Source organism: Pristis pectinata, chromosome 38 (assembly GCF_009764475.1).
Source record: "Pristis pectinata isolate sPriPec2 chromosome 38, sPriPec2.1.pri, whole genome shotgun sequence".
Lineage (NCBI taxonomy): Eukaryota > Metazoa > Chordata > Chondrichthyes > Rhinopristiformes > Pristidae > Pristis > Pristis pectinata.
Window position 1 is genome coordinate 2,482,079 of NC_067441.1, and position 22,983 is coordinate 2,505,061.

Sequence of the window (22,983 nt, forward strand, 5' to 3'; positions counted from 1 at the left end):
GCACAAGACATTTAAAGATGTTTATTGTCCCATTATTATTCACTCCTGTCCTGAAGTGATGAATCCTCTGTCCTCCCATCACCAGATATCCTGGCGCCAAATCAAAATCAAAATTGCAAATGCTGGAAATCTGAAATAGTAACAGAAAATGCTGGAAACACTCAGCAGGTCAGGCAGCGTCTGTGGAGAGAGAAACAGATAATGTTTCAGGTCAGAGTTATCAGGATTATTATTTTTCTACTAAAAGATGGGCCTGAAATGTAAACTCAGTTTCTCTCTCCGCAGATGCTGCCCGACCTGCTGAGTGTTTTCAGCACTTTGGTTTTATTAACTTTTAGGCACCTCATCCATTTGCCATTATGCACTTGGGAGAGGTAGCACTAAGAAGCTGTAAACAAGGAACACATAATTCAGCTTACTTGTATAATTTTCCTGCATTCCAGCCCAAACACACTGGGTCTTAATACTCTTGCAACCATTTTTAGAGACTATGCAGTGAGTCTTTTGACCATGAAAAGTTTCTGAGGTTATTGTTATTGTTCGTACGAGGTATGTACAGAAAATCATGAGCTGGGTATATACGGCATCAGTAATGATACAGACAGAATGAGCTGGGTATATACGGCATCAGTAATGACACAGACAGAATGTGCAAACTCCGCACACGCAGCTCCCAGGGTCAGGACTGAATCTGGGTCGCTGGAGCTGGAGGTCAGCAGGACTAGAATCATAGAGCACTACAGCACAGAAACAGGCCCTTCTGCCCATCAAGTCCATGCCAGCCTGGTTTCTGACTAGTCCCAGCTACCTGCACCCGGACTATAGCCCTCCATACCTCTCTCATTCACGTACCTATCCAAACTTCTCGTAAATGTTACAATTGAACCCGCATCCACCACTTCCACTGGCAGCTCATTCCACACTTGCACCACCCTCTGAGTGAAGAAGTTCCCTCTCAGATTCCCCTTAAATATTTCACCTGTCACCCTAAACCTATGACCTCTAGTTCTCGCCTCACCCAACCCGAGGGGAAAAAGCCAAATGTATTCACCCTATCTATACCCCTCATCGTTTTGTATACTTTTATAACACGACCCCTCATCCTCCTGCGCTCCAGGGAATAAAATCCTAACCTATTCAACCTTTCCCTGTAACTCAGGTCCTCATGCCCTGCCAACATCTGTGTAAATTTTCTCTGCACTCTTTCAAGATTAATATCTTTCCTGTAGGTAGGTGACCAGAACTGCACACAGTATTCCAAGTTTGGCCTCACTAACATCGTATACAACTTCAACATAACATCCCAACTCCTGTACTCAATGCCCTGATTTATGAAGGCCAATGTGCCAAAAGCTCTCCTTACGACCCTATCTGCCTGTGATGTCACTTACAAGGAATTATGGACTGTATTCCCAGGCCCCTTTGTTCCACCGCACACTTCAGAGCCCTACCATTCACTGTGCAAGTCTTACCCTGGTTTGTCCTCCCAAAGTGCATCACCTCACACTTGTCTGCATTAAATTGCATCTGCCATTTTTCAGCACATTTTCCCAGCTGGTCCAGATCACTTTGCAAGCTTTGATAGCCTTCCTCATTATCCACTACGCCCCCAATCTTGGTGCCATCTGCAAATTTGCTGATCCAGTTTACCACATTGTCATCTAAATCATTAATATAGATGATAAACAACAATGGACCCAGCACCGATCCCTGCGGCACACCACTAGTCACAGGCCTCTGACTAACTACTGAAACTGTTCCAGATGGCTGTGGATTCAAGTGCTGTTCCAAGGACTGAAGCACAAAAATCTAAGCCAGAGTGGAGCGTTGGAAGTGCTGCAATCTCGATGCTGCCAGTTTACAGATGAGACCTTGTACAAAGGCTTCATCTGTTCCCTGAGCCAAATGGGAAAGAGACCACGTGGGATTCCCCTGGGCGCTCTGGTTTCCTCCCACATCCAGGGCTGGGCTGGTTGGCAGGCTCATTGGCTGCTGTGAACTATCCCTAGTGCAAGCGGTAGAAGGGGAATCCTTAGGGGTGTTAATGGGCTTGCAAGAGTCATAGCAACAGTATGACCACTTTGCCCTACAATGGACTTTGTTGTTTTGTTCTAATTATGTTCCTTCTTGTAAAAATTGTGTATAATTTATATTTATGTTTTTCTTGTGAATGCTGCTTATCTGACGCTATGTGCCTGTGATGCTGCTGCAAGTAAGTTTTTCATTGCACCTGTGCACACATGGACTCGTGCATGTGGCGATAAACTCGACTTTGAAATAAATGGGGGAATGAGACTGATGGAATTGTTCTGAGAGCTAGCACAGACCTGAAGGGCCAAATGGCCTCCGTGTACATTACAAGAAGACATACGAACAGCTGCTCATGCGAAAACTTTACACGGGTCAGGAGAAAGGAACCGGCCATATCCTGGGCATCAACAGCAGCCGGAGAACCACAGCTGGCATGGGAATAATAAAACGGCTTTAATGCTGAAGAGCATTTGGGGTCATCCTGCTAATAAATCTTTAAATTGGAACAAGCTCAGACTAAAAGCCTACTTTCCACATCAGGTTGTCTCATTTTATTGAGGTCAATATCAATCTGTTCCATTCTCTGACCGTCATCGCTCAAAGTCAATCACTGGGGAATTTCAGTGAGTGTGGATAAGAGTTGATGGGTGGGGGGCACAAAGAAAGGAGGAGTGGGGATTGGATCAGAAATTGATGGTGATTCTGGGCACTGCATCAGCAACTAATCTCAGGAACTTGGGTTCAAATCTAGTCCAGCCCGATAAGAGCTGGACATGTCCTTGCATTGCTAGTTACAATGGCTTCCAACGAGGATGAGAATATTAGAAATAAATGCACAACTTCAAGTCAATTCACAGATGGGGGCAAGGACCAAAACTCTACTGTGCCTGACTCAGGAGTGTTTGGACTAAGCAGAACTGAGGGAGGTTCCTCACAGCTCCAGTAACCCGGGTTCGATCCTGACCTCTGGTGCTGTCTGTGTGGAGTCTGCACGTTCTCCGTGTGACTGAGTGCGTTTCCTCCAGGTGCTCCCACATTCTAAAGACGTGCTGGTTGCCAAGGTCAATTAGCCACTGTAAATTGTCCCTAATGTAATCGGATGAGTAGCAGAATCTGGGGGGAGTTGATGGGAATAAATGAAATCAGTGTAGGACAGTGTAAAATAGGCAGTTGATAGTTGATGAATAGGCAGTTCATAGTCAATGAAATCTCGCTGGGCTGAAGGGCCTGTTTCCGTGCTGTATCACGCGATGACTCCAGAACTAGCCTCGAAACAGGTAACTATTCCTGTTACTACCTTCCTCTTCTCATTACTACCATCGGGGAGGTGGTACAGGAGCCTGAAGACCCACACTCAACGATTCAGGAACAGCCTCTTCCCCTCTGCCATCAGATTTCTGAACGGTCCATGAACCCTACCTCGTAATTCCTCTTCTTTTTCTACTATTTATTTTGCAGTCTAGAGTAATTTTATGTCTTTGCACTGTACTGCTGCCGCAGAACAACACATTTCACAATATACTAGGGACTAGAGGAAGTTTCGGCACAGACTAGAAGGGCCGAATGGCCTGTTTTCAGTGCTGTGGTGTTCTATGGTTCTACAAGTCAGTGATAATAAGCCCGATTCCCAACCTTAAAGGACAAGGGCAACAAGTCAGAAGGTCAACAGTTTGAGCCCCACTTCAGAGTTTTGAGCACTTTGTCCAGGTTCCAGCATTGTGGCATATCGGGGGTGCCAACTGTGTAAGATCTCACAATTGTGACACAACAGATGCACAGAAGGACCAAGTGCTGGTAAATAGAATTGGTGTAGGAGACCCAACGCAGACTAGGTGACCGCTTCGCAGAACACCTGTGCTCTGTCTATAACCGCGACCTGCGTCTTCCTGTTGCTGGTCACTTCAACTCCCCCTCCCACACTACCACTCCCTCAGCCTCCTCCACTGCCAGGAGAATTCCAAGCACAAACTGGAGGAACAGCACCTCGTTTTCCGTCTTGGAACCTTGCAGCCTAACAGCATGAGCATTGAATTCTCCCACTTTAAGTAATCCCCACACCCCCCCCCCCCCCCCACCGTGCTTCTTCCCTTTCCTAGCCTCTCTCTTTTCTCTACCACCCCTTTCTCTCCTTACCTTTGACCCCTCCCCCGGTGGATCTGCTCTCCCCTCCTCCCCCTGCACCAGCCCATCACTATCTCTTACCTGCATCTACCCATCACCACCCTGTGCCCACCCCGCCTCCCCTCTTTTGTCCACCTGTCACTGCTCCGCTTTTCCCTCCTGTATACTGGGCTTCCTCTTTTCCTATCTTCAGTGCTGAAGTGGGGTCCTGACCCGAAACGTTGACCGCCTGCTTTTCTCCACGGATGCTGCCTGGCCTGCTGAATTCCTCCAGCATCATCGTGTTTTTCATTGGTATAGGTGGCTACTTGATGCTTGGCATGGACGTGGTGGGTTGACTGACTTGTTTCTGTGTTGGATGACTCTATAACCCTGACTAAACTGCTAATCCCAAACCTGGTCTGCTCCCTGTCATTTTTTCCCCTCCTCCTGGTGATTAGATCTTTTGCATTTGCATTAGTCCCATTCTCCCACGGGACGAATGGGATGAAAAAAGATCAAATCACCAAGGGGTGGGAAAAAAAAGAGCTGCACTTCCACAGAAGACAAGAGAGACTGCAGATGCTGGAATCTGGAGCAACACACAGAACGCAGCAGGTTGAGCAGCATCTGTGGAGGCAAAAAGGTGCAGGTCGATGCTTCCGGTCAAGAGGATTGAGAGGGAACAGGAAAGGTTGCCAGTATACAACAGTGTGAATGGGGTTGGGATAGAGGTTGGTCAGTCATAGGTGGAAACAGATGGGGGCTGTTGGGCAGGTGCATTTCCACAGCACCTTACACAGCCTTGAGTTATTCCACAGGGTTTTACGGCAAAGGGATAGTGTGTTGCATCAATGTTTACAGTGAAGTGTGATCATTGATTCAACACAGGAAACACAGCAGCAGACTTGCACAGAGCAAGTTCTGACAGCAGGGTTTTAGTGATGTTGGTTGGAGGTACTGGGGGGGGGAAGCTCTCCTGCTATAATTCTAAGATATCTTTGTTAGCCACATGTACATCGAAACACACATTGAAGTGCATCTTTTTGCATAAAGTGTTCTGGGGGCAGCCCGCAAGTGTCGCCACGCTTCCGGCACCAACATAGCATGCCCACAACTTCCTAACCCGTACGTCTTTGGAATGTGGGAGGAAACCGGAGCAGCCGGAGGAAACCCACGCAGACACGGGGAGAACGTACAAACTCCCTACAGACAGCGGCCAGGTCACTAGCACTGTAAAGCGTTACCTAACTCTGAAACCTTTTACTTCCTCTTACAAAGGTAGACATGACCTTGGTTTAGTGTTTTACCTAAACGACAGCACTGTGCTGCCTCAGGTGTTTTATTACAGGGTTGGTTCAGAGCCTGAAGTGGCTCTCGACTTCAGATGAGACCAGAGTGCTACCCATTGAACACTTTTATCCCTGGTGGCCTGGGGGTGGGGGGGGAGGGGAGAAACGTGGCCATTATCACATTCCTGTTCATGGTCACATGCAGAGTGCAAGGAGCATTAGGGAAGTATATGACAAAGAAACTCACCCCTTTGTTAGCTCCTGCTCAAGTGGTCCCCGAGGGAGTTCAGTTAAGTGGCTTCATGCAAATTCCTTGGGGGATGGGGGCAATAAATTACATAGGGTTTCAGGCTTCAGGGCAGAACCTCCAAGCTGTTCACTTGCAGTAAATGAGGTTGATGCCTTAAAGGCACAGGCACATAAACACACAGTTTATGTAACAGCTTGAATGATGTGAACTACCCCTGCTGCCATAACTGCAATGGTGGCACAGACAGTCGTACTGCTGCCTCACAGTCCCGGGGACCAGGATCAATCCTAATCTCGGGCGTTACATAGAACGGTACAGCACAGGAACACCCTCCACGGACTCTGTCTACACTTCTCACTGCCTCAGGAAAGCAACCAACATAATCAAGGACCCCACCAACCCCGGTCATTCTCTCTTCTCCCCCTTCCATCAGGCTGAAGATACAGAAGCCTGAAAGCACGTACTACCAGGCTCAAGGACAGCTTCTGTCCCACTGTTACAAGACTATTGAATGGTCTCCTTGTACAATAAGATGGACTCTTGACCTCACAATCTATCTTGTTATGGCTTTGCACCTTATTGTCTGCCTGCACCATTTTCTCTGTAACACTATTATTCCGCATTCTGTTATTGTTTTCCCTTGTACTACCTCAATGCACTGTTGTAATGAAATGATCTGTATGGATGGCATGCAAAACAAAGTTTTTCACTGTGACAATAATAAACCAATTCCATTTCGGCTCAAGATATTGTGCCAAACTAATTAAACCAGTAATTAAACACCTAACTAAACTAATCCCTTCTGCCTACACAATGTCTCTATCCCTTCATTCTCTACACATTTCTGAGAGCCTCCTAAATGCCACTATTGTATCTGCCTCCATCACCAGCCCTGGCAGCACACTCTGGGCACCATCCACTCTGTAAAAAAAAATCTTGCCCTGCACATCTCCTTTGAATTTACCCCCCCTCACCTTAAATGCCTGCCCTCTAGTATTAGACATTCCACACAGCGTTGCCCATGTGGAATTTGCATGTTCTTCTCGCAGCCGAGTGGGTTTCCATCGGATGCTCCAGTTTCCTCCCACAGCTCCAAGGCAACTATTGCAAATTATCCTTCGGTGCAGGTAAATGGCAAAAGAATCAAAGGGCAGTTGAGGGGCATGAAAGTGTGAATAAGTTGTAGGGTTTCAAGGAAATAAGCAGGGAGAATGGGACTGATGCGATTGGGTCACAGATGGAGTTACAGACTCGTACAGCACACACACTTTGGCCCAGCAAGTCCACACCAGTGATCGTGCACCCAGTCCCATTTTTTCCTCCTTGTATTCCCATCAACTTCCCCCTTCTATTGGTATTGGTTTATTATTATCACGCACCGAGGTACAGTGAAAAACTTGTCTTGCAAACCGATCGTACAGGTCAATTCATTACACAGTGCAGTTACATTGGGTTAGTACAGGGTGCATTGATGTAGTACAGTTAAAAACAATAACAGTACAGAGTAAAGTGTCACAGCTACAGAGAAAGTGCAGTGCAATAAGGTGCAAGGTAGATCGTGAGGTCAGACTCCATCTCACTGTATAAGGGAATGGTTCAATAGTCTTATCACAGTGGGGTAGAAGCTGTCCTTGAGTCTGGTGGTACGTGCCCAGATGTTACCAGTAGGGGCTATTCACATTCGGCAATTAGCCCACCAACCCGCATGTCTTTGGGATGCGGGAGGACACCTGAACACCCGGGGGAAACCCACACTGGAAGAACGTGTAAATTCCATACAGACAGCACCGGGGGTCGGGATCAAACCCAGGTTCCCTGGAGCTGCGAAGTAGCAGCACTAACCACTGCGCTGCACTAAACATCTGCCAGGGACCGCCTTCTGTGTTGTAATTAGTATGTAAATAACACTTGCTGTGATACATGGAACAATCTTGGCTACATTGTCTTACTGCGACAGATGTCAAAGGAAGGAGGTGGGGGAAACATCAGGCCAACGTTAGGCGTGGATGGTAGGAGAGCACTGCTGGTGAGATGCTAGTGTGAAGCAGACACTAGTTAGGTGTAGAGGCTGACTTACTATTGGAAACAGGCATCACCAGGGTCCCCAAAAGCACTTGCATATCTCCCCTTCAAGGATAAAACAAGACTCAGCCAGTTCCATCACGGGTACAGCTCTCCCCACCATCGGGGACATCTACAAGAGGTGACATCTCAGGAAGGCAAAGTCCACTATCAGGGATCCCCACCACCCGGGCTATGCCCTCTTCTCGATGCTGCCATCAGGCAGGAGGTACAGGAGCCTGAAGACCCACACCTCATGGTTCAACAACAGCTTCTTCCCCACTGCTGTCAGGTTTTTGAACTTACCTGACAAACCCTAACACTACCTTAGACTATACTTGTATTTTTCCTATCTCTCAACCTGCACTAATGTCGTTAGGTGCTTTTAATTTCTATTGTTGTGCAAGTTATGTATAATTTATGTTAATTTGTTTGTTAACTTATCTTTGTAATGTACTGTGCTGCTTCTGCAAAAAGCTAATTTTCATGGCAGTTATACCCTGGGTATGTGCGTCTGTGACAATGAACTTGACTGATCTTCCATTCCTGACACCAGGAAAACCAAGCTGAGCCTTTCATAGAGGGTTAGTAGGGATCTGGGTGAAGAATGGAGACAAACAAACAGGTGACTGTTATGCTTCAGATAGTTTGTGACTCTGCTATGAAATTCATTTCTCTAAATAGCAGGATCTGAATCTGAAAGCAAAGCTCTCCAGCCAAGGTACCGGTGCTTTTTAGTTGCTGCCACACAACAGTTTTAGGTTGGGGGAAATTCAGCGGTCACCAGGTACATTGCCATCTGTCAAGGGCTCCATCGCATCCCCCTCCACATGGGTCTATAACAGTGTAAATAAAGCCTTTTGGACCAATCAGATTAAAACACTGGCTCATAATTAGAAGATCAGTTCAAATCCCACATTGAGGAATTTGAGAATTGGAATTGCATTATAACAAAACAGATTAAAAAGCCGAGATCGATAGATTTTTTTCCATTACAAAGAGGAGTTAGTGCAGGAAACAGCTGCTGAGATAACATATCAGCTGCTATCTTCATGAATGGCAGAGCAGACACAAGGGGCCAAATGGCCTACTCCTGCCCCTATTTCTAATGTTCTTATTAGGTTCTTAACACCTTATAAAAGTGACCACAAAGCAGTCAGATCATCAGCTAACCTTAGATGGTTCATTAAGTGGATGTCCTTGTTTGAATCAGGTGTAAATAGGACACCCAACATCTGAAGTGACAGACAAAAAGCTGGAGGAACTCAGCGGGTCAGGCAGCATCTATGGAGGAAAATGGACAGTCGATGTTTCAGGTGGAGGAAGCGTCCCAATCCGAAACGTGGACTGTCCGTTTCCCTCCATGGATGCTACTCGACCTGCTGTTCCTCCAGCTTTGTGTGTTGCTCCAGATTCAAGCATCTGCAGTCTCGTGTCTCCCTCTGAAGTATCGGGACAATTATGAAATGGTCAATAAACCAGCAATACTCACACTCCATGAAGGAATTAAATTATAAAAGCTCAGAATTGAAACTGAAACAGATAGCGAAAGATAAATAAAAGGAAAAATACCCCTTTATCGTCTTTGGCCGGCTCGAAGCAGTGGAACGGTGGCTGAGGGTACACAAAGTCATGATGAACATCCCTCAGCGACGGCACGAACACAAGGTGAGCCCCTGAACTGTACAGAAGACATTCCAAATTAAACAGAGATACAACCGTGTGCTGAAGTTATGCACAGATAACACATCCTCCCCATGGCTTACTTGGGGCCAAATAGAAACGTTACCAGATAAAAGCCCACATCATATTAAAAGCCAGCATTTGAGAATTTAGAAAATTAAGGAAAAAAAAATATCATCAACAAAGCTGAAAGGACAAGCTGCAGTTATGCAATTACTTTTAACACCGTCCCAGCTAGTCCCAATTTCCTGCATTCGGCCCATATCCTTCCAGGCCCCTCCCCTCCATGTACCTATCCAAGTGCTTCTTAAATGATCCTGTCGTACCTGCCTCACTCACTCCCTCTGGCAGCTCGTTCCACATACTCACCACCAAAAAAAGTTGCCCCTCAGGTCCTCCTCAAATCCTTCCCCTCTCACCCTAAACCTATTCCACCCAGTTCCACAATCCCCTAACCTGGGGGGGGGGGGGGGGGGGGGGGACTTACCACCTACCTTATCAATGCTCTCCTGATGAATCTTCCCTTAACCCCTCCAGTGCAATCATGTCCTCCCTATGGTGTGGTGATACCTGGGCAATCTTCAATATTGTTAGGGAGATGCTGGTGTAACTATACTGGAATAATTTGGCTAGAGGTGTGAATAACTCTGGAGCTCAGATTTCTCAACCAGCATGTTGTTCAGATGAACAATCTTTACTGTGCTAAATAATAGGCAATAATTGGTTACTGTGACAGGTTGGGCTGAAGGGCCTGTATCTGTGCTGAATTGCTCCATGACTTTGACAGATTATAATCAGATACAAATCAGCAGCAAACTGAAGGAGGAAATATGATGAGAGGGTTGACCAACAGTCTGAGGAGTAGCGAGGTCATAGACTACAGCATGTACCTGGGTTGATTTAGAGGGGAGTTGTAGGGTCTTGTTTGGCTAACACAGCAGGTGACACCAGAATGGGGTTTTGTGCGTGCGACGAGGCTGAATTGGTGAGAGAGGCAGCATAAAAGGGAGACATTATAGGGCCAGGGTTTACAGAGACATCTCCCAGGCTGTCTCTTGCATCTCAAATTGACAATAGCAGAGCAGCAGATGGAGAGAAGGCTGGGGAGGGTTATCCTGCACAGAAATCGAATGGAAAAGGGTTGTCACTGAGAGGGGAAAACAAAGTTTTGGGTCACAGTTTCCAGTCAACATCCTCATGGAATTAATAATTGGAGCCACAGGATGGTTCCAGAGTCTACAGGACCAGCCAGCTCGATTGGGGAAAACTATAAAGGGTTAAAGGAAACAACAGAGCCAGAGAGAGTGACCGAGGGCAGAGTGTACCAGAAGGCAGAGGGGGCAGCTGGAGAAGAGGAGTTGTATACACAGTGTCCAAGGGAGCAAGAGCTCATGGCACCCTCATCTGGACATCTCAGCATTTACACTCCACTATTAATGTAATAAAAGAGACCCCAATCTCCTGCTTGAAAGGCCAGTTGGAAGTTTTTAAGCCATTTAATTAGGCCGAAGCTCCAGATCCAGAGCACAGGCTTAAGTCCAACTGTTCACTCCAGCCAAGTGCCAATGCCAATCCCAGGACATCTATGCTGTGCTGGCAAAGTCCACCGAAGCAGCTCAGACTTACTCGCATTTCCCCAGCACTTAATCTGCCTGCTGCACTCCTGCCAAGTTAGATCTGGCACGTCCAATGAAATCAATGATGTCCATAGAACAGTGTTGACACAGGTTGCCTTTTAATTTCATTTAGTACAATTAATTTAAGTTATTTTAGTATTTTTAAGTGTGTGCAAACGCACTTCTTAGTATTTCTTGGTTACTAATTATTTTATTAATGGCTCCCAAATGTTTTTGAATGGTGGTGAGGTGCCAAAGACATTCACAAACATTCAGTTTAAAGAACATCTTTGACAGCCAGCGAGGTCCAGACTAGGCTGTCGAAGCCTTTCTGAGTGCAGAGCCAGACACGTGCTTGGAGGACCCCTGATCTACGCGGGGCTTTCCAATGGAAGGCTGCTCCAGAAACAACATGCAGGAGAAAGCACGCTCCAGAAGCAGGGGACAGGCAATTGTCCATCGGCAGAAGATCCCTTCTATAAATCACTGAATTATAAGAGTTCCAACTGACTGAAGTCAGCTCATGGCTCTGGGGTCAGGGACAAGATCAGGGCCTGACCCAAACCCAACAGGACCCAACTAAGTATCAAGTTTGGATGTGTACATTCTGATAAAACATTCAGTGTTGCACTGGGTCGGCCCAGATCAGCATTTATCCAGGTTTGCTTTGTATTACCCTAAGCATCCTTTCTTCTCGATCAATACCTGGCACCTCATCCTCAACCAGTGCCTTTGGAACTACTGTATCCACAGCTGTGGTCAGGTCAGCAATGTTGCTTCTAGTCAGGCTTAGATTGGTTGTGGCTGTGTTCGGTTTCAATTTAACACTCAGGCAGACCTCCAACTCCTGGCCGCAGTCTGAGCTCTTGTCTTGTTGAGCTTGACAACAAGTCTAACTCATGCAATCCAAATCACTGACCGAAGAGCTGGATGGAATCTATCATTAATTTCTAATGACATAGAGGGGCCATTAAGCTCAACAAGTCTCTGCCGACTCTGAGAAGTTCCCTGTGAGTCCCACTGCACCACTTAATTCCCTGTAACCCATTCTCCTCCACATTGCTCACCAACTGCACCTGATTATTCTGAAACCTGCCTACACGAGGGGGAATTTACAGTGGCCAATTAACCCGTCAATCTTTGGAATGTGCGAGGAAACTGAAGAACCTGGGGCAGCACCAATGACCAATTGCCCAGCCTGGCTTAGTGATGGGAATCTTCACTGTTAATACGAGTACAATGTAGAAGAAAGTTCTTCCTAATCCACTGCAGTTAGACCCACTGGTATTGGCAAACTACAGAGTTTTAGCAACGGCCATTATAGCTTCCAAACTTGCTATCTCCTCCAGCTAAATGAGACATTTCTACAACGAGGGAAGGTTTTACACGTGTGGACGGGTCTCCCACAAGGTTTGGAAAGCGGCTGTGGAATTTTATCTGTGATCCATCACATGAAATGCCACTCGCTTCTCCTCCTGCAGCCTACAGTACCTGCCCTGCTTCCCCAGCTGCTTGCTATCTACTGCACAGTGTTTATAACTGAACAAACTTTGACTGGTTAAATAAAGAGGGACACATACCTCCTTGTTCCTTCCACAATTCCCTTCATACATTGCTTAAAAACCTCCTGGAATGTCACTGTCAGCTGGCAGTTCTGGGAAGAAGACAGTAGAAACAATGAGTTGCAACATGATGAACAACCACATAAGCCCAAAACCTCTCAACATGGAAAAGGGAGGGAAAGCTGCACTGAAAGTTGCTGCCCTTGTATAGCCCACAGGCAGCACTCCCTCAGTAGCACCCCACTCCCTCAGCACTGCCCCTCCCACAGAGCAGCGCTCCCTCAGGAGCATCCCCCCACAGGGCAGTGCTCCCTCAGGAGCACCCCACTCCCCTAGTTTTGCCCCTCCCACAGAGCAGCACTCCCTCAGTAGCACCCCACTCCCCCAGTTCTGCCCCTCCCACAGGGCAGCGCTCCGTCAGGAGCACCCCCCCACAGGGCAGCGCTCCCTCAGTAGCACCCCACTCCCCCAGTTCTGCCCCTCCCACAGGGCAGCGCTCCGTCAGGAGCACCCCACTCCCTCAGCACTGCCTCTCCCTCAGGGCGGTGCTCCCTCATTAGCACCCCACTCCCTCAGCGCTGCCCCTCCCACAGAGCAGCACTCCCTCAGGAGCATCCCACTCCCTCAGCACTGCCTCTCCCTCAGGGCGGTGCTCCCTCAGTAGCACCCCACTCCCTCAGCGCTGCCCCTCCCACAGAGCAGCACTCCCTCAGGAGCACCCCACTCCCTCAGCAGCATCCCACTCCCTCAGCAGCATCCCACTCCCTCAGCACTGCTCCTCCCACAGTTTGCAGGGAGAACGTGCAAACTCCCCACAGACAGCACCGGAGGTCAGGATCGAACCCAGGCCATTGGAGCTGAAGCAGCAGCTCGACTCGCTGTTCCACTATGCCACCCAAGTCGAGTTTATTGTCACATGTACAAGTAAGTGTGTGCACAGGTGCAATAAAAAACTTGCTTGCAGCAACAACACAGGCACATAACATCATAAGCAGCATTCACAAGAAAAACAAATTAAACAAGCGTTTCCCCTTCAAGTATTAATCCAATTCTCTTTCGAAAGTGCCAAATGAATCCACAGCCCAGTCAAGTTGCTGATCCCACCAGAACTCTGCATTAAAAAAAATTCAAATCTTTTCCCCTCTCGTTCCTTTGCCAATCACCATAATGCACTTGAATTTATCATTAAACAAAACTTATAGGAGCTCACCTCAATCTGCTCGTGCTTGCTGTCCACAAACGGCCCCAACTAAAAGGAAAAAGGAACATTGAAAAAGACAGCAAGTTACTTACAGGAGACACCTGGGAAAGAGACTGGGATACAATCAAGGTGTTAAGATAATACAGGTTCAACCAGGAAAGAGAGCCAAAGGTCGTGACAGGTGCACCGTAGAAAGCATCCTATCCAGATGCATCACGGCTTGGTAAGGCAGCTGCTCTGCCCAAGACCACAAGAAACTGCAGAGAGTTGTGGACACAGCTCAGCACATCATGGACACGAGCCTCCCCTCCATGGACTCTGTCTATACTTCTCACTGCCTCGGTAAAGCAGTAAAAATAATCAAAGACCCCACCCACCCCGGACATTCTTTCTTCTCCCCTCTCCCATCGAGCTGAAGATATAGAAGCCTGAAAACACGTACCACCAGGCTTGAGGACAGCTTCTAACTTGCTGTTATAAGACTGTGGAATGGACCTTCTGTACGACAAGATGGTCTCTTGACCACACGATCTACCTCGTTATGGCCTTGCACCTTATTGTCTGCCTGCACTGCACTCTCTCTGCAACTGTCCATTATAGGAAGTATGTGGAAGCGTTGGAAAGGGTGCAGAGGAGATTTACCAGGATGCTGCCTGGTTTAGAGAGTATGCGTTATGAGGAGAGACTAAGGGAGCTAGGGCTTTACTCTTTGCAGAGAAGGAGGATGAGAGGAGACATGATAGAGGTGTACAAAATATTAAGAGGAATAGATAGAGTGGACAGCCAGCGCCTCTTTCCCAGGGCACCAATGCTCAATACAAGAGGGCATGGCTTTAAAGTAATGGGTGGAAAGTTCAAGGGAGATATCAGAGGGAGGTTTTTCACCCAGAGAGTGGTTGGGGCATGGAATGCGCTGCTTGGGGTGGTGGTGGAGGCAGGTACATTGGACCAATTCAAGAGATTACTAGATAAGCATATGGAGGAATTTAAAACAGAGGGATATGTGGGAGGAAGGGGTTAGATAGTCTTTGGCGAGGTTTAAAGGTCGGCACAACATTGTGGGCTGAAGGGCCTGTATTGTGCTGTACTGTTCTATGTTCTAAGTTCTGCATTCTTTTACTGCTTTTCCCTTGTAATACCTCAATGTACTGATGTTGTGAATTGATCTGTATGGATGGCATGCAAAACAAAGTTTTTCCACTGTATCTCAGTACATGTGACAATAATAAACTAATTACAGTTAGTAAGTATTGGAAGAATTGGCACATTACAGACTAACCCAGGAGGCATGCCCTACAGACAGGATCTTGCAATGGGGCTGGTGCAGTAGGAACTTCATATTTCAGGGGTTATTGTGCTATGTAAAATTAGCTTTAGTAAAATGGCATGAGCATCGATTTCTCTAACTTCCAGTAACCACTCTCCCTTCTTTCCCTTATCCCACCGGCCCCCATCACACCTTCTCTTTCCCCTCCATCTGCCCATCACCCACATCCACTCCTCCCTCCGGTTCCCCTCCCCACCTCCCTCCCTTTATTCCAAGGTGCACTATCCTCTGCCATCACATTCCATCTTCTTCAGTCCTTTGTTACTTCCACCTATCACCTTCCCAGCTTCTGACATCATTCCCACCCTCCCCCACCGGCCGATCACACACCCACCCTCAACCTGGATCCACCTATCACCTGCCAGCTCTTGTACCACCACTTCCTGCCACCTTTTTATACCGGCTGCCTCCCCTTTTCCTTTCCGGTCCTGAGGAAGGGTCTTGACCTGAAACGGGGATTGTCTGTTTCCCTCCACAGATGCTGCCTGACCCGCTGAGTTCCTCCAGCATTTTGTGTGCTGTTCCGGATTTCCAACACCTGCAGTCTCGGGTCTCCCTAAAATTAGCCCTGCTGTATTTCCGCTGGGAGATCAGTGCTTGCAGCTGCAATCAGATGCTGCACACCCGAGCCAAGTTGCTGGTTTGGGCTGCACATTTACTGAGAGTGGGAACAAAGCTCCCCCCACCACCTCCCACCCTCAAATAACAAGTCTCCAACGAACCCAAAGGTTATAGATCCCCCCCCGCCCCCACAAAGGCACACATGACCTTACTGCCAGTGAACTACAGGAGAAAATGTTAGGGGTCAGGGAGAAATAGGCAAAGCTTGACTGATAGTAATGTTACGTTAATAGATGGGCTTATTCTGCCAGAAGTGAAGAGATAATGCAAAATATTAAAAGGAATAGATAGAGTGGACTCTATCTATTCTTTTCCAGGGCACCAATGCTCAGTACAAGAGGGCATGGCTTTAAAGTAATGGGCGGGAAGTTCAAGGGAGATATCAAAGGGAAGTTTTTTTACCCAGAGAGTGGTTGGGGCATGGAATGCGCTGCCTGGGGCGGTGGTGGAGGCAGGTACGTTGGTCAAATTCAAGAGATTGCTAGGTAAGCATATGGAGGAATTTAAAATAGAGGGATATGTGGGAGGAAGGGGTTAGATAGTCTTAGGCCTGGTATAAAGGTCAGCACAACATTGTGGGCCAAAGGGCCTGTATTGTGTTGTACTGTTCTATGATATTACACACCAGTATACAGACGTCTGGTTGGTCCTTGTTGATGACATCTATAAGGTCCATCATGGGGTCATAGGTGATGCTGTCCGAGGTGGTGTATGGTCCACAGGCCACAAGAACCATCTGCTGCTCCAGTCCTGGATAGAATTCACAGCTTATTAACCTCCATCTGACACGAGAACCCCACCCCCTCCCTCTGGCATCCAGTTCAGCTGTGAGTACCATCTTATCCACATCAAATACAGAGACAAGAAACTGTGGCTCAGTCAAACTCTGCTGCACACAAATAAACACCTCCCTGGAATACACTCCAGAGAAATCACCCCCCACAGAAGGCCAAGGTTCTATACTGAGCCACGTTAAATAACATATAATATTGATTGCCGCTGAGTACCACAGATCCATACGAAATGAATTGGATCACCTGGACAACGTCGAGGATATAACCAGTAGGAAAAGATTGTACAAAAAGCCACGATATTTTCAAATAAGAGAAGATTAATGGTCAAACCAAATGAGGATTTTAATTACGAAGGGGCTTGGTAGAAAAGATAGTGCGCCAAAGGTCACACCATCTGCATCGAAGGTGCAGCTGGGGGAGGGTGAGGGCAGAACTATCAAAGGTAGTCACTAATAAATCTAATATAGAAAATGCAACGGGCAATACTATCCGCAATTATTATTAATGGCCTTGCATGTTATCCACTTACCTTCCAAGTCCTCCTCCAATTCCCTGTTAGGTCTGTAGAAAGGCAGCGGGACAGTCTGCAACAAGAGGCACAGAAGACACTCGTTCACTGCAAGGAGCAGGTGGTCAGAGACACAATGCAAGTTCAGGGAGTTTTCTCCTTGTGTAACTGCACTGACTGCAAACCCTCAAACATTCAGCCATCCTTATGGTCCCTAGCACAAGTTGCCAATGTTAGGAACTAACACAGAACAGGAGGACAAGAGACATGCTTATTACATGTGAGAAACATAGGACACGGAATGGTGGGAGTCTGGAATGCACTGCCTGAGGAGATTGTGGAGGCAAAGAAGCACCTGAATCGGCAAGGCGTAAAAGGCTATGGGCAAGTGTTGGTAAAACAAACAAGCTGCTGGGGCAACTCAGGTGGTCAGGTGGCATCTGTGGACAGCCAACGCTTCAGGTTGAGACTCTTCATCTGGACTGGTACTGGAAGTATTGGTAAAACAGCAACAGCAAGTGTTGGTAAATGAAACTAGTGCAGATGGGTACTTGCTGGTCAGCATTGACATGGAGGGGCTGAAGGGCCTGAGTTGTATGGATTCAATGAATAAGACACAAGTCCCCTGTGGAGGCCACAAGAGATGCTTACAAACTGATAGCAAGGCATCACACAGGACTTCACAGCACCCGGAGATACAGACAAACCATAAAACCATGGGAGCTGGATAGACTGGTTCCCAGGAAGTTCCTACTTTTGAGGGGAACTTTTCTGGGCTCTCAGTCAAGGAAAGAATACGGCAGAACAAGTGGGAATTATTACGTTAACAGGAAGCCTGGCCATTGCACATGTACTGACCTCGTACAACTGGGAAGCCACGATGCAGCGGCCAGTGCTGTTTATTCCCTCCAGGACCACCACCTGATAAGAGCAAACACCACTGTGGTCAGATCCAGTGCTCCAACATAGGCGGCAGATGCAGCAGAATTAACCAGAGGACAATTAACCCCGAGGCAGTTCTGTTACCCTCAACCATAAGACGCCCAGAATGGAGATCAGAAGTATTAGTGAATAACAATCACTGTGCATCATGCTAAAAAATATTTTTAAAAAATGCAGATGCTGGTAGCTCAAAATGAAATCAGAACATGCTGGAAACAGCCAGCTGGTCTGGCAGGACAAGTAAAACAGAGTTAACATTTCAGGTCAAAGACCAAAGGATCTTAGGGTTAATGTTTTAGGACAAAGATTTATTGGTCCTTGACCTGAAATGTGGTTTGGTTATCCAAGATGGTACTGGAGTGTGGCAACTCTTTGCAAGCTGCTCACAGCAGATCTATTTATTGTAACCATTCTATACTTCTAAATCTCAATTCTAAGACTGCAAGGATTACTCACCTTATTTGTCTACCTGCACTGCACTCATAACAGTAACACTATATTCTGCATTCTGTTTTGTTTCCTTTTTACTACCTTGATGTACTTCTGTATGGAATGATCTGTCTGGATGGGCACGCTAACATTATTCACCGTATCTCGGTACATGTGACAATAATAAACCAATCACCCACCAACTCAGTTTTACTTTCCACAGATGCTGCCTGACCTGCTGGGTATTTCTATCACACAAAAAGTGCTGGAGGAACTCAGCGGGTTGGACAGCATCCATGGAGGGAAACGGACGGTCGACGTTTCAGGTTGAGACCCTTCATTTGGATTCAGTCCAGGTGAAGGGTCTCAACCCAAAACGTCGACAGTCCTTTTCCCTCCATAGATGCTGCCTAACCCGCTGAGTTCCTCCAGCACTTTTTGTGTGTTGGTCCAGATTCCAGCATCTGCAGTCTCGTATTTCTAGCATTCTCTGTTTCTTTAATATGTTCTTCCTGTAAATTTACAGATGCGTTAGAGATTGGCGTCAGTCGACTTTCTTTTCCCCAAAACTTATTGTGTGTACATTCTCTATTGCATAGAGTTGCTTTCTTCAGCACATGTAGTTGTGGAGAAACCAGAAGGTTACAGAAGCCTGAAGTCCCACACCACCAGGTTCAGGGACAGCCACTTCCCTTCAGCCATCATCTTGAACTGACCTGCACAACCCCAACTCCTACCTCAGCAATGGAACACGATGGACCACCTCCTGCACTACCTTGGACTTGTCTTCAATTGTCTTTGGTTTTGTTTTACACTAAGATTTTGCTTTTCTTTTACCATTGTATGATATAATTTATATTCTGTGTGTTGTCTGTACCTACGTGCCTGTGATGCTCCTGGAAGCATGTTTTCCATCGTACTGTACCTCACTGTACTTGTGAGTATGACAATGGACTTGACTTGATCTCCCTGATCACAGACTGTCTACACTTCTCGCTGCCTCGATAAAGCAGCCAGCATAACCAAAGACCCCACCCACCTCGGACATTCTCTCTTCTCTCCTCTCCCATCAGGAAGATCCTGAAAGCACGTACCACCAGGCTCAAGGACAGCTACTATCCCACTGCTATACAAGAATGTTGAACAGTTCCCTAGTACAATAAGATGGATGAAAAACATGGATGAGTCCTAAAGAAGGGTCCTGACCCGAAACGTTGACCGCCTGCTTTTCTCCACGAATGCTGCCTGGCCTGCTGAGTCCCTCCAGCATCATCGTGTTTTTCATCTAGATTCCAGCATCTGCTGTCCTTTGTTTCTTTACAATAAGATGGACTCTTGACCTCACACTCCACCTCATTATGACCTTGCACCTTATTGTCTGCCTGCAATGCACTTTCTCTGTAACTGTGACACTTCATTCTGCATTCTGTTATTGTTTTTACCCTGTACTACCTCAATGCACTGTGTAATGAATTGACCTGTACAATCGGTTTGCAAGACAAGTTTTTCACTGTACCTCGGTACAAGTGACAATAATAAACCAATTCCAGTTCTTTTCTTTTCCCACTGTATGGTATAATGTTATATATAATTTATATTCTGCGTGTTGTCTGTACCTAAATGCCTGTGATGCTGCTGCAAAGCAAGATTTTCATTTACTTTTACCTCACTGTACTGGTGTACATGACAATAAACTTGATTCTATCCCTCAGTTTGGACTCACAAGAGCTTTCATTCCCAGAGACAGAGTGGTTTCCCTTCTGCACTGCACATTGGGTAAAATACATTCCATTCCAGCAAACCTTCTGCCACCTGGCAATGATCTACTGCCCTGTGGATCAAAGGTCGTCCATGGTTTGAAATATGTCAGTGGTCTCAGAACAGCTTTTATATGTTTAATTATGGAAACAATTTGGGTCCCTCAATAAATGTCCCTTTTTTTCCCATATTCCAGGCTTTTTTGTATCCATACCCCTTCAGAATCTTGCGAAAGGTCACATTTAGCATCCAATGAGCCTTGATCAGAAAAATACAGATTCAGCTCAAACACGCATGGAATGAAAGAAACCCGCCAGTCTCACGCCGCTACACTGCTCCGCATACCTGCCCAGGGAAGAGAGAATATTCCTTTAACTCCGACAGATCCACCGGCACTTGCATTCCTGTCGAGTGTTCCAGATCCCCCTGCAATATCACTGACTTTGCATTAAGTTTTCCATTGCTGTCACAGGCAATCTGCCCCAGAAACTTTACTGGTTCCTGCAATAAATTAAAAAGGTACAATTATTGAAAGGCCATGAAAACATGAGCTAATTTATGATGCAGGGTTTTGACCTGAAATATCGATAGTTCCTCCCCCCCCCCCCTCCCCACAGATGCTGCTTGGCCTGCTGAGTTCTTCCAGCAGATAATTTGTTGCAATGAATTTATGCTCAGCTTCTATATAATTCCAGCACAAGGACTGAATCAAACATGCCCAATTGATCTCCCCTTCAATCCTCTATACTCACTGAACCCACACAGCCTGCTGGTCCAATTTGAAAATATTCATCCTCACCCCCTCCCTATGCCTGCACCTTCTTTCAACTCTACAACTGACTGGTATCTTTACACGCCTCCAATTCTGGCTTCTTACACAACCCCTGGTTTCCATTACTTTCCCATTGTGGCTATGCCTTCTACTATCCGTGTCCCGAACTCTGGAATACCTCCTTAAACCTCTCCACCTCACTCCACTTTAGATGCTTGATAGATCCATTCTCTGCCCAGGCTTTTACTCACCTGCTCTAATATCTCATGTGACTGGGCGTCATATTTACCTGGAACACCTCACTACTTTAAGAATGTTTTGAAAATTCAGGTGTATATTGCTGCAGCGTAAAACCTTAGCTTCTCAATTACCCTCCAACACCTTCCCCTCCTGCGTCACTGATCATTGAGTATCCTGTGGGAACCAGCTTGAACTCACTTCAATTCAAAACTGTGAAAGGACTACATTGGGCAGTGAACAGAATGCACACAGTGGACTCTCTAGTGGTTGAAAAGTTAAAGGACGCTAAAGATTTGGTGCAAGAACCTGGAGGAAAAAAATGTTATCATTTACCAAGCTCTAGTCTATAGCCAAGCGTTAGTAAAGGAATGACCTTGGGCAATGGATTAACGAGTTAAAGTAACACACAAAGCACTGGAGGAACTCAGTGGGTCAAGAAGCATCTATGGAGGGAAATGGACATTCGCCGTTTTGGATCAACACCCTTCATCTGGACTAAAAGAAAGGTGGGGGGGAGGGGCAGATAGCTTGTATGGAAAGGTGCAGGGTGTGTCTTCCCTTCCCTCGACTTCTTTACACCGGCAATCTCCCCTCTTTCTTTCAGTCCAGATGAAGGGTCTTGACCCAAAACATTGACTGTCCATTTCCCTCCGTAGATGCTGCCTGACCTGCTGAGTTCCTCCAGTGCTTTGTGTTGCTCCAGATTCCTGCAGCTGCAATCTCGTGTCACCAGTTCAAGTGTTGAGCTCACTACTCTGCAATATTGAAGCCCTGACGCAGAATGAAAGGAGGCAGTGCAACTAAGATTTTAAAGCCAAATCCTCGATTTCTGCTGTTTTATGGGGTGATGAAATATTTCACTCAATACTTGGCAATTTCCTCGATGCAGTTCTGGTTACACAATGGAATCATTGTACTTGCTCCTACTGGAGATAATACCGGATGCTACCAGGAGGTGGCATACAGAAACAACTTCTCACAAGATGAAAATACTGCTGTGTGTTTACTCTAAATGTAAAACTACAAATAACTAAACTTTTGCTTGCATCCTTCACCCAGATCTTATATCTCACAAACCTCCATTTCTGTAACAACTACGAAACTTCCTAAGAAATATTAATAGCAGAAAATTGGTCAAAGGTTGGTCTCAATGAGTGTCTTAATGTAGTGAGGGGAAGCAGAAATCTTCGAGAACATAGGGTCCAAGGAACTGACGGCACAGCCAGCAGTGATGGAAAGTGACGCACAAGAGGCCAGAATTGCAGGGGTTTGGAGATCTAGCTGGGTTATAGAGCTGGATGAAATTACAGAGATAGGGAGGATTGAAGACACTGATTTGAAAGCCAGAACGAGAATTTTAAAACTGAAACGTTGAGTGATAGTAGATTAGCAAGCATTAAAATAATGGGACAGAAACCTTGAACTGAGTTTAGATTTATGAGGATGTTGCTGGGACTCAAAAGACTGAGTTATAGGGAGAGGTTGAGCAGGCTAAGACTTTATTCATTGGAGTGTAAGAGACTGATGGATGATCTTATAAGAGCATAAAATCATAAAGGCCATAGATAGGGTGAATGCGCACAGTCTTTTCCCATAGATGGGAAATCAAGAACTAGAGTGCACAAGTTTAAGGTGAGAGGGGAGAGATTTAATGGGAACCTGAGGAGCAACCTTTTTCACACAGCGAGTGGTCGGTATATGGAATGAGCTGCCAGAGGAAGTGGTTGAGGCAGGTATATTAACAACATTTAAAAAGCACTTGGACAGGTATGTGGATAGGAAAGGCTTAGAGGGAT

General features: G+C 46.5%; 1 protein-coding gene across 3 annotated transcripts in view; it reads right to left on the bottom strand.

The window, feature by feature from the left end:
* Positions 1–22,983, bottom strand: part of pola2 (polymerase (DNA directed), alpha 2) — a 59,165-nt gene that overhangs the window by 18,272 nt on the left and 17,910 nt on the right. For 2 of the 3 annotated variants that reach the window (XM_052045138.1, XM_052045139.1), the window contains exons 8-14: positions 20,521–20,676; positions 17,905–17,967; positions 17,068–17,122; positions 16,370–16,494; positions 13,806–13,844; positions 12,614–12,687; positions 9,307–9,415 (exon numbers count right to left, since the gene is read on the bottom strand). In XM_052045138.1, coding sequence (XP_051901098.1) covers positions 9,307–9,415; positions 12,614–12,687; positions 13,806–13,844; positions 16,370–16,494; positions 17,068–17,122; positions 17,905–17,967; positions 20,521–20,676 — 621 coding nt within the window. Of the gene's footprint in view, positions 1–40; positions 181–9,306; positions 9,416–12,613; positions 12,688–13,805; positions 13,845–16,369; positions 16,495–17,067; positions 17,123–17,904; positions 17,968–20,520; positions 20,677–22,983 lie in introns of those variants that run through there. The other variant, XM_052045140.1, reaches the window with a different exon arrangement.